General features: G+C 41.4%; 1 protein-coding gene across 1 annotated transcript; it reads right to left on the minus strand.

The window, feature by feature from the left end:
• Window positions 1-535: 535 nt before the first annotated feature.
• On the minus strand, window positions 536-2,529 carry LOC138784597 (piggyBac transposable element-derived protein 4-like). The gene is made up of 2 exons (XM_069960212.1): window positions 2,444-2,529; window positions 536-2,334 (listed from the first exon to the last, which is right to left on the minus strand). Exon 2 carries the CDS (start codon window positions 2,311-2,313, stop codon window positions 613-615), a length of 1,701 nt encoding a protein of 566 aa, XP_069816313.1. The 5' UTR covers window positions 2,314-2,334; window positions 2,444-2,529; the 3' UTR covers window positions 536-612.
• Window positions 2,530-11,928: the final 9,399 nt, after the last annotated feature.

Below are 11,928 nucleotides of genomic sequence, written 5' to 3' on the forward strand. Positions count from 1 at the left end.
GTAGGATGGAGCAGTGGATAGTAGAACTCCTGCATGTATGTGCATATCCCTGGATTAAAGGGATACTCAAATATTGAAGTGAAAACAAGCATTACAAGTTTATACCTACATCTGCAAGGTTTGTCAAAAGTTTTTTTAAAGTGTGTGTGTATATATTGTACATATGTGTAATATGTGTGTACATGTTATATTCACTTATTTGTACCACTGCCCCCCCTCCTCCAATACCTAAACCTGCTGGGGACTCAGCTTCCAATTGACTCTGACTCTTTGTACCAGAGAATAAAAGCATTTTCTGTGCTATGGTAGCACAGACAAATATATTTAACCCTAGAATGCGTGACATCAGAAATCTTCATATTAACGTGTTGGGGGCCTTTTAGGCCCCCATGCGAATCACATGGAAAAACACACTTATATAAAACTTCTACAAGTTTATTTTAAAACTGCTAAATAAAATATGACTAGTAAACAAAATTTTACTAATTTTTCACAAATAAAACAAAAAAAATTATTTTTTTCCAAATTTCTCACAAACATATGAAAAAACGCATAGAATTCTATACCAAACTAGCTGCAGCTACATTTCTATTATGTTTCTTTTCTATTCTATTAGTCTTCCAAACAATTTTGACAAGTTATTTTTTCGGAAGAATGTTCTTTGCAGACATTTTCCTTACAAATTGAACAAAATCTCTCAGTTTTCCTTTCTACGTTTCTTGGACACATGAAACAGCGCTTTCTTTTTCTTTCTCCTGGCCCTGGAATCATCTGAAACTGTACGCCACACCGTTTCATTGCTTCTTTAGTTTGCTTTATCAAGCCTTTCACGTCACTTCGCTGTATCATGTGAGGCATTACAAGCTCATGACAAAGGTCCTTCAAAAATAGGCGTCTCCTGTCCTTCCTCCGTGCATGGAATTCTGGATGATTTTCTGTATAAATGATGAATGAATTCAGGGCTGCTACATCAAGCATATTTGAAAAAAGTACTACAGGCCATCGTTTTGTTTGCCTCTTGCATGAATATTCTCCCACCATCTCATCCATTTTGTCTACACCTCCTTTAGTTTTATTGTAATACAGGATGATTTCTTGTTTTAATTTTCTGTCATTGCTGTCAATACTGCAATTGTGATGCATGGTACTGAGTAAAATCACTGATTTCTCCTTCTTTGCTTTGTAAGATACCAAAGTCGCTTTGTTATTGAATCCAAAGACACTCTCATAAAGTGCTCGCTGACAATTGTGTTTCAGTGCTTCTGGAATTTCTCGGCGGTTTGCCTTGATAGTACCAACAAGTGTAATATGTTTTTGAAGCAGAAAATTGCCTAGTTCAACATTGGTGAAATAATTGTCCATGGTAATGTTTCTACCTGAACTGAATATTGGAACAGCAAGAGTTTTGACAATTTCAGACCCCAGATCCTTCTGTGCTGGTGCACCAACCTCTTTGCCACAGTAGATTACGCCATTTATGCCATAATAACATGCCGAATCACACATCCAGAAGATTTTGATTCCATATTTGGCTGGCTTGCTGGGCATGTATTGTATGAACTTGCAGCGTCCTCTGAACGGTACAAGTTGCTCATCTACTGTAACATTAGCACTAGGATTGTAAAGTTTGGTGCAATTTTTGATAAATATGTTCCAAATATAACTGATAGGGGCTAATTTGTCTGTTTCAAACCTCAATGCACGTGTTCGCTTATCATCAAATCGAATATGTCTTCTAATTTCCTCATATCTGTCCACTGACATTGTCGCCTTATAGTGTGGATCAGAAAGTGGGTCCAGAAATAATTCTCGTATAGGAACATCATACGATTTTTGACTTCCTGCCAGCAGTAAAAGTCCAATGTATGCATAAAGTTCCTCTTTTGAGATATTTTTCCAGGACTTATTTTTTGCAGAAGCAATACGTCTTCCTTCTAGGTTTGAACATAAAAGGACCTCTTCTGCCATATTGTCAGAAAAAAAAGTACAGAATACGTCTTTAGGGGAAAAGTACCTGGGACTTCCCACGGCTCCTTGAGCCTGTCTCACAATATTATGGATTGCAGTACGTCCGACTAATGTAGGTTTACTGTCCCAAAAAATATTCGTTTTGGATGTTCTACTTATCACTTCTTGAGGATCCACTGTATTCACTTCTTCATCATCAGAAGAAGAAGAATCACTTGAGGATGTTTGATTCTCTGGTGGCAGGTACTCGTCATTGGACAAAGATAGTTCACTTTCATCATCACTTTGAAACATAATTGCTTCAATCTCTTGGTCAGTCAGATGCTTGGTGGAAGACTGCGCCATTGCTGACTAGATGTTAGCAAACTATGAAAAAAACAATGAACACAATCAAGATTGTCCACTCTTTGCTTGTGTGTGACACACTGTAAGGGTAATGTGCCCCCTCCCTCCTCTCACCCTCAGCAGCTCTTACCTTTTATACTTTATTTTAGGTGGTGTACAATTCTCTGGATGTCTTTAGCTCAATAGCTTTACCATTTGCAGGCTTCTTAGAATCAGAGAAACTGAAACTGAATCAGTCTTCCTCTCAACATCTTATCTTATCTCAGGTCCTTCACAATTAGCTCACAGTGTATACTGTCGTCATTACTCTATACACAGCTCATTACTGTATTCCGAAGGACCTGAGATGATGTCATGGCCTTACCACTCCCTCACAAAATCACATGACATCCTCATATGGCATTATCCACACCCTGGCCCCCCCACCAGCATTACTGAGTACAAATAAAGTAACTTGAGACACAAACACTACTGAGAAAATGATAAAATATACATGGGGGCCTAAAAGGCCCCCAACACGTACAGATGTGGTTTTCACAAAAAAAGCATTGTTACACCGAAATGCCTATGAAAAAAATTATATGAACAACTGGATATTACCAAAAACGACATACTTGAGGATTACCTGGAGTTTCAAAATTCTAACTTAAGTAATTTTGCAGATAATAGCAAAAAAGTAAGCATGGGGGCCTAAAAGGCCCCCAATACGCATTCTAGGGGTTACCATGTGTCTTCTTGACATAACAGCATCAGCAGTTTGGAACATGAATTACAGTTGACAGATTCCTTAAAGGAGAAGTCTTGTGAAACTAAAGATATTATAGAAAGTATACTGACCAGTCCCTGTGCCCCGTAGCGCTGCTCTCGGGTCTCTCTCACAGCTGCCAGAACTAATTTTCGCCCGGTTTGGGTGTCTCAGCCCTGGCTCCTCTAGCCGCAATGTCATGGAGCGACTGATGGATTGCCTGCTCATCCAGTCAGTGACTGCAGTGGTGTCCTGTCATAGTCACTGATTGACTGAGCAGGCAATCCATCAGCTGAGTATGTGACGTTGCAGCTGGAGGAGCTGAAGGAGGCTGGTGTTTGTCGGATATCAGTAAGGAATCACTACGGGGGCATGGGGACAGGTGAGTATACCTTCGTTATTATGTTCCTGCACCCCCCTGCCTGCCTGAGATTTGTTAATTTCATGACACTTATACTTTCAAGAAAATTAACTGGCACATTATGCTGTTTACATCGAGTGACTGACAAGTTACTAGCAGTGAGCTAGCATTGCTCAAATAAGTGGCTGTGTGCAACGTCACTATAGTAATGTTAAAGGTTTGACGCTGGTTATATCTGGTACATGTAGGGTGGGCCCCTAGAATAAAATTCCCTGGCGGGCCCAAGGTACCCCAGTTCGACACTGACAACCTGCCATAAGAAAATGACTTTAACAATTTTATTATAGAGACTATTAGATATAATGTGGTAGGTACCACAATGTGTGCTGATAAGGTTTCTGTTCAATGCTTAGGAAACAATATTCTCCATTTGTATTTTTAACACATACCTTTTAGGCTTACATGCTGCCCTATTGGAGGTTAACAGGCTTTTTTTTTTTTAATTCAAATCTTTATTTTTACAATTTTATAAAAAAGAAACAAAAATATTTTACAAAAGAAATTCCAGTACAAATACAAACTCAAACAGTGTGTACATTCCAAATACAAGTACCAATAACCGTTATCAAACCCACAACAGTATCAGTATCCAGATCCCTTGGCACAAGCATAGTTATATAGCAAAAACAAATACTCTATTTATAACTTAAAGGGCAATCGACCTATTCATTTTCACAGAAAAAATTTACACATTGTATACCTTCTGTTATCCCCAACCCCGTCCTCCCCACCCCTACCCCCCAACCCCAGGCGGGGCTGCCCTTCCGAGAGGAGAGAAATAAATAAATAAATAAAAATAAATAAATAAAAATAAAAAAAATAAATTATCCTTTCCATCATTTTATTTTTCTTCAAAATAATTAAATAAACAATGTTTATATATCAGGTGTCACTTGGCAATTTTTCCAAAGACGTTGGAACCTCCCCCTCCCTCTAGCTCCCTTTCCAGAATACCAAATCCTTTCATTTTGATAAACTTGGTTTATCAGGTTTTCCCATTCAATAGACGTTAGGGCCCTAGGGGCTATCCAGTTCCTTAGAATAACTAGTCTAGCATAAAACAAACATTTAATAATCAGAGGTTAACAGGCTTACTTCTCAATGTAGTCAGGTCTGGAGGATAGGCTGGACACATACACATACATGCAGGGGAAGTAAGTGCTGAGAGGCAGTAGTTATAGTAGTTACTTTATGCTTGCATTTTGCTTTTTATACACTGTTGAAACATTACATTAATATGAATATATAGTAGTATCTATTTGTTTTGGAATTTATGATGGTATTATGTCTTTCATACCAGTGATGCCATCTTTCTTATTTTTGCGACTTGCTATTCAAGCCATGCTGTTATGAAATTTGTAATTATATTGGCAATTAGCTCTTTCTTTTCTATAGGTAGGTAGTTATTAAAATAACTTGTTGGGGCCCATTTCTGTCTGTGCACTCAGCATTGTTTTATTAAAAATAGGAAGTTGGTGTTTTCAGTTGTGCTAGCTGAGTCAGAGACAGCTACTATATATGACTGAGCTTTGTAAGGTCACATTAATAAATGTGGTGACGTTGGTCTCTGTAATAGAGCAGTGATAACATTTTGAAGTGTGGTTCAGCACATCACTTACTCCCTGATGACTCCAGTTATAGTGTGGCTGTGGGAATTCTAAGTACATAAACTTTGATGTTTCAAAATTAAACCTAAACTATATTTACCTCCTAAATGAAAGCTATAAATAAGTGCTTATGTCACTGACATATACTGTGCTCTTGCATGGCATAGATTAGTACAAAACCAGTGATAAAAGATGAATAAATGAATTGGTGGAATGTGTGTACCGTTCAGCTTTAGGGCTCTATTACACAGAGCAATAATCCGCCAAGGCAGGCCGATTTGAGAGATTATCGATCCATGTAATAAAGACAACAATCAGCCGAAGAAACGACTGGTGATTTTTAAACATGTTAAAATAAATGATCAGCCACCGTCCACATATTGCTACGTGTAAATATACTAAGATTAAACTTACCTGTCCAGGCTCCCTTGGTTTCCTGCTGCCTTGTTCTTCTGTTCTCCACTCACCACAGCTGCCTCCATAAGGCGTGAAGTGACAGGCTGCTTAGCCAATTGCTGGCCATGTCATTGTCCCTTCTCAGCCAGTGATTGGCTGAGCTGCCTGTCAATTTAGAGACTGGATCAGAAGTCTCCGAGGTGGCTGCGGTTGATCAGGGAATACAGGATGGCTGGAGGACAAAATGGGATGCTGGACAGGTAAGTACATCTATTTTATAATTTTTACTCCAAAGTAAGGTCTGCATGGACATTGCTAACAATGTTTGATCCGTGTATGAACTGGCTGTGCAATATAGCCTTTAGATCTACCTGATCTATGTAAAATATGTTAATGTATCTGATAACCAGTATCCCTGACCTCAAATAGAATGTATCATGTATGCCTGTATTTAATTTTAGCTTAATTAATTAAAGACAATGAGGCAACTTAATTGGAAATGATTAGAAATGTTGCACAGTGAGAATCTGAAGATCAACCAGGATGACACACAAAGTAGATCAGCAGGATGATACACAAAGCAGATGTCTGGCCGTATAATATGGCCCTTAGAACTACCCGAATATGTAAAATATGTTAATGTATCTAATAACCAGTGTCCCTGACCTTAAATAGAATGTATCCTGTTTTTATTTTAGCTTAATTAATTAAAGACAATGAAAGAACTAAATGATAAATGATTAGAAATGTGAAAATCTCAAGATCAATCAGGATGATACACAAAGTAGATGGAAAGGAATCTCCTCCCTGCTGGACAAGGAGTGCCCCTGGAGTTCCCCAGTGACTGGCCAGGTGGCCATTTTTTAGCCATCCCCAGCCTAATAATACCAGCCTGCCACTACCCAGTCCAGGAGTGCCAATTTTGACACTCTGGGACTACTGGTACCCGGCTCTTCCCAGTACCCCTGGTATGGTGGTTACTGGGGTAATATGGGGGGGTGTTAGTGTTAGCCATTTTATACCAGCTAATACTAAGCTTCTACTACTAAGCCTGAAACAAAAGAAACAAACAAACAACACAATTGATAAAAATGTTTTATTCAAAAAATAACACCCCCACATCCATTGTTGCCCATTTAATATAAAAAAAAAACAACTTTGGTCATCGACGTAGTCCACCGAATCCAACAAAATTCTCTGGATACTGATATCTGAAAAACAAATTGGAATAACACAAAAAAGGCAGGAGCAGAACACCCATCATTCTGACAGGTGTTCTGCACCTTACAGTATGCAGCATCTTGCCATGCTGCTTACCGTCTGGCACACAAGGGGTTAAGTGAGGATGCATCACATCCACACTTAACTGCCTAGGTTCCAGACTGAACAATGTGGCCTCCAGGGGGTTTCCATCCTAGCTGGGGTGGGGGTGGGGGGGGGGAGGGTAAAGGGGGGGGCTGTTTATACTCACCACAGACCTCTTCAGTCTTCACCAGAGTCCGGCACACTGAGATAGAAGTGTGCCAGCCTTTGGCCCTTCAAAGATGTCATCAGACAATCAGCAGCTGAGATGGGACAACGTTGCAGCCATTGATTGGCTGAGATGACACTGTACTGTACAATCTTGCCCAAAGAAGGTTCATTAAACCCCCTGGGGACAAGACTGTGGTCATTCTTTAGACGTTTTTGATGGCAGAAAAAACGCCTCAAAAAAGTGTGTGAGGGCACCCTTTTCATAATGAATGAGGAGGTTAGGATGGGAGGGACGGAGAAGCCTACTAAGGGAAAAGATATATTTTTTTCAGATGGGATACATTAAAGGTTTTTAACCCCTTAGGGATCAAGCCTATTTGGGCCTTAATGACCAGGCTCATTTTTCAAAATCTGACCTGTCTCACTTTATGCACTTATAGCTCAGTGATGCTTTAACGTATGCTAGCGATTCTGAGATAGTTTTTTCGTAACATATGGTATTTTATGTTAGTGGCAAAATTTGGTCACTGACTGTATGGGCACACAGCGGGGTTTAGAAGGGAAGGAGCGCCTATTAGCATTTCCAGTTCAGATTTTGCTGAAGAAGTTTCTGAGCGCCAGGTGCATTTGCAGAGCCCCTGTAGTGTCAGCAGAATAGAACCCCCCCAAAAGTCACCCCATTTTGGAAAGTACACCCCTCAAAGAATACATCTTGGGGTGTGGTGACCATTTTGACCCCACAGGTATTAGAGAAAAGTATTCAAAAGAAGACAGTAAAAATGAAAAATAGAATTTTTCCAATAATATGTTTGTTTAGTTTGAAATTTCTCAATTTCACGAGGAACAGGGGAGAAAACTCACCCCAATATATGTAACGCAGGTTCTCCTGAGTAGAACAGTACCCCATATGTGGGCATAAACCACTGTACGGGCACACAGCCGGGCTCAGAAGGAAGGGAACGCCAATTAGCATTTTCAGTGCATTTTGCTGAAGAAGTTTCTGAGCGCCAGGTGCGTTTGCAGTGCCCCTGTAATGTCTGTAGAATAGAACCCCCCAAAAGTCAGCCCATTTTGGAAAGTACACCTCTCAAGGAATTCATCTTGGGGTGTGGTGAGCATTTTGACCCCACAGGTATTGGAGGAAAGTATTCAAAACTAGACTGTAAAAATGAAAAAAAATCGAATTTTTCCAATAACATGTTTGTTAAGTTTGAAATTTCTCAATTTCATGTGGAACAGGGGAGAAAAAGCACCCCAACATTTGTAACGGACCCCAAGCACCCCAACATTCTCCTGAGTACAATGGTACCCTATATGTGGGCATAAACCACTGTATGGGCACACAGCCGGGCTCAGAAGAGGAGTGTCATTTTAGTTACAGGCAATATGTGGGCGTTTACTGGTTATCTGGGGTGGTAATGGACAATCTTGGGGTGTTTACTGGCTATCTGAGGTGGTGACAGGCAATCTGGGGTGGTTACGGTCAATCTGGGGTGGTTACGGTCAATCTGGGATGGTCACGGTCAATCTGGTGTGGTTACGGGCAATCTGGGGGTGTTTACTGGCTATATAAGGGTGGTTATGGGCAATCTTGGGGTGTTTACTGGCTATATGGGGTGGTTATGGGCAATCTTGGAGTGTTTACTGGCTATCTGGGGTGGTGATGGGCAATCTGGGGGTGTTCACTGACTATCTGGGGTTCCAACGGACAATCTGGGGTGGTGACGGGAAATCTGGGGTGGTGAAGGGCAATCTAGGGTGGTTGCGAGAAATCTGGGGTGGTTACAGGCAATTTGGGGTAGTTACAGGCAGTCTGTGGCAATCTGTGGTGGTTACGGGCAATCTGTGGTGGTTACGGGCTGTCTGGGATGGTTATGGGCTATCTGGGGTGGATACAGGCTATCTGGGGGGATACGGGCAATCTGGGGAGATTATGGGCAATCTGGGGAGATTACGGGCAATCTGAGGTGATGACAGGCAATCTGTGGTGGTAACGGGCTGTCTGGGATGGTTACAGGCTATCTGGGGTGGTTACAGGCTATCTGGGGTGGTTACAGGCTATCTGGGGTGGATACGGGCAATCTGGGGTGATCACGGGCAATCTGGGGAGATTACGGGCATTTTGGGGTGGTTACAGGCAATCTGGGGTAGTGACAGGCAATCTGGGGTGGTGACGGGTAAACTGGGGTGGTTACAGGTAATCTGGGGTGGTTACGGGTAATCCAGGGCACTTGACTTGGTAGCTGAGAGGAGGGGGCTGTGGGCATTACCGGCGCTGCTGCACTATTCTGCACCATCACCATAAAGAGCTGATGGCAGCAGAATAGCCCATTAGTAATCGCCGTAAAAATCCGTATCGGCGGTCACTAATAACATAATACATGTATTCTCTGGGTCACTACGGTTACGGCGATACCACATTTGTGTAGGTTTTTTTTAACTATTAACACTTGGCACAATAGAAACTATCTTCCTAGCAAAAACCCACAAAAACTGTTGCCACATTGCGTTCTTATCTTTTGCGCGACAGAGCTGGTTTTGGGCTTATTTTTTGCGGGAAGATCTGTAGTTTCTATTGATACCAAGTTTTATATGTATATGACTTTTTGATCTCTTTTATGGCGTATTTTCTAAAGTGGATTGATAAAATACAGCTATTCTGGTACTGTTTTTTAAATTTTTTTTTTACAGCGTGTGTCGTGCGGTACAATTATTGATATAGTTTTATAAATTGGGTCCTTACGGAAGTGGCGATACCAAATATGTATAGGATTTGTGTTTTTGATCACTTTTATGTAACGTTTTATAGTGTATGGGGAATGTAATTCATTTTTATTATTGGGGGGGCTGGGGGGTGTTTTGCGTGTTTGGTGCACGTTTTTTTTTTCACTTTTACACTATGCTGGGAGGGATAATCACAGTGAGTTCATAAGTAACTTGACCTCAGAATAACCCTCCTGGCATTACAAAGAAGATACAATGTTGCAGATAAAGCCAGTCAGGGACAAGTTATATTTTTCTGACCTGGTAAATACAAAAGTATAAATCTGTGCCTTTATTTAGGATATTGAGATTTAAAGGTGTACTCCAGCTATGTAAAACTCCAAAGTTTTATATAATGCTGTCCTTTTGTAGAACATAATAAACATGTTATTCTTAGGGCCCTATTACACCAACAGATTATCTGACAGATTTTTTGGAGCGAAAGCTAGGAATTGACTATAAACAGAGAACAGGTAACAATGGGAATACTGAGATTCCTCGTCTTTTCAAATCCATTTCTGGCTTTGGCTTACAAAAGTCTTACTCACAACATTCCCTCTTGGTCCTCCTGGAGTGTCTTAAGGTCCCCTGTTGAACAGTTCCACCACCCCTTCTGAGATGGATTAATCTTGGCAGCGACAGTCTGCTAAGCCAATAAGTGACTAAGGGTCCATTTACACAGAATGATTATCTGACAGATTATCTTCCAAAGATTTTAAGCCAAAGCCAGAAACAGACTATAAACAGAGATCGGGTCATAAAGGAAAGATTGAGATTTCTCTTCTTTTTAAATCCATTACTGGTTTTGGCTTCAAATCTGTCAGATAATCTTTTTGTGTAAAAGGACCCTAAAGCAGGACTGCGCCATGGCCAGTGATTGGCTGTGCAGGCTGTCACTATCAAGACAAATCCGTCTGGAAAGTGGCAGCAAGAGTGTTCAACCAGGGACTCAATGACACTGCAGGAAAACCCTGGGGGAGAATGGTGAGATAAGAAGAGTGTGTTTATGATGTTCAAGGCAAGGTTAACATTATATAAAAAGTCTTACTTGGCCGGAGTACCCCTTTTACCCCTTAGTGTCCAACCAACACAGGGCCAGACTGCCCATCTGGAAAGTGTCAGATGAGCCAGTGTTCTAAGTGGGCAGATCCATAGACATGCAAAAGAAGAGCCCGTGGAGTCTCATCAAAGAGTCTCAAAACACAGGACTAGCCAGATATCCCTCCAGGAAGGACCCGGCCAAGGGGTGGCTCCTGTAAGGAAACCACCAAATTAAGTGGCCCTATAAGTCAATGTAATGACAAGGAAAAAACCAAGGCCAGGTAACCATCCACATACAGCTGTTTCGGGGTGTTGCCCCTCATCATTGTGGAGCAGGATTCTGGCTAGGTGGGAGCAATGCCTAGCAGAGCCATAAGAGAAACAGATCGCTAATCTCAGGGAGACCAGCCAAACGACAATACTGTTGGCTGCTTGTGAAAGCACTCAATGCAGTGAAGTCCTAGGTGCATTGCCCCCTGGGAAACATGAATATGCAAAAGAAGAGCCTGTGGAGCCTCATCAAAGAGTCTCCAAACACAGGACTAGCCAGATATCCCTCCGGTAAGGACCTAGCCAAGGGGTGGCTCCTGTAAGGAAACCACCAAAACCACCATATTAAGTGGCCCTATAAGTCAATGTAATGACAAGGGAAAAACCAAGGCCAGGTAACTATCCACATAGATCCATAGACAGCCTGACGGCTGGCTTTTTCCCAGCAAAGCACCCTCTCTGTACTTCACTACATAGTAAGTCAATGGTTATAGAAAGCGAGAAATCATTGGTCGTTTGATAGAATTTTGACCTATTTTATCGTTGATCGTTCGCATGCAATAAGACGTCGTTCGCAGCAGTGATGAACGCAATAGCGGCGACAAGACGACAGCAAGAATAATCATAAGTAACGATCATCGTTCCGTATAATTGGGTGAACGATTTCAGGTCGTTTGCCATAGCGGTTGTTTGAGATAGTTTATCGTTGATCGTTGAAAAATAGTACCCTTACCTTGGAGGAAAAGGAGGCTCCTCATCAGTACTGGTCAAGGCAGCGGTGACAAGCAATAAGCAATATAGTTCAAAGCCCAAGGGCTTAATTCAAAGGAGGGCGGGGAGTTTTACAAAGGGGGAGGCCTAGCAGGAATGCAGACTAAGCTTAGTGGTAGACAGGAATC

Source organism: Dendropsophus ebraccatus, chromosome 2 (genome assembly GCF_027789765.1).
Source record: "Dendropsophus ebraccatus isolate aDenEbr1 chromosome 2, aDenEbr1.pat, whole genome shotgun sequence".
Taxonomy (NCBI): Eukaryota; Metazoa; Chordata; class Amphibia; order Anura; family Hylidae; genus Dendropsophus; species Dendropsophus ebraccatus.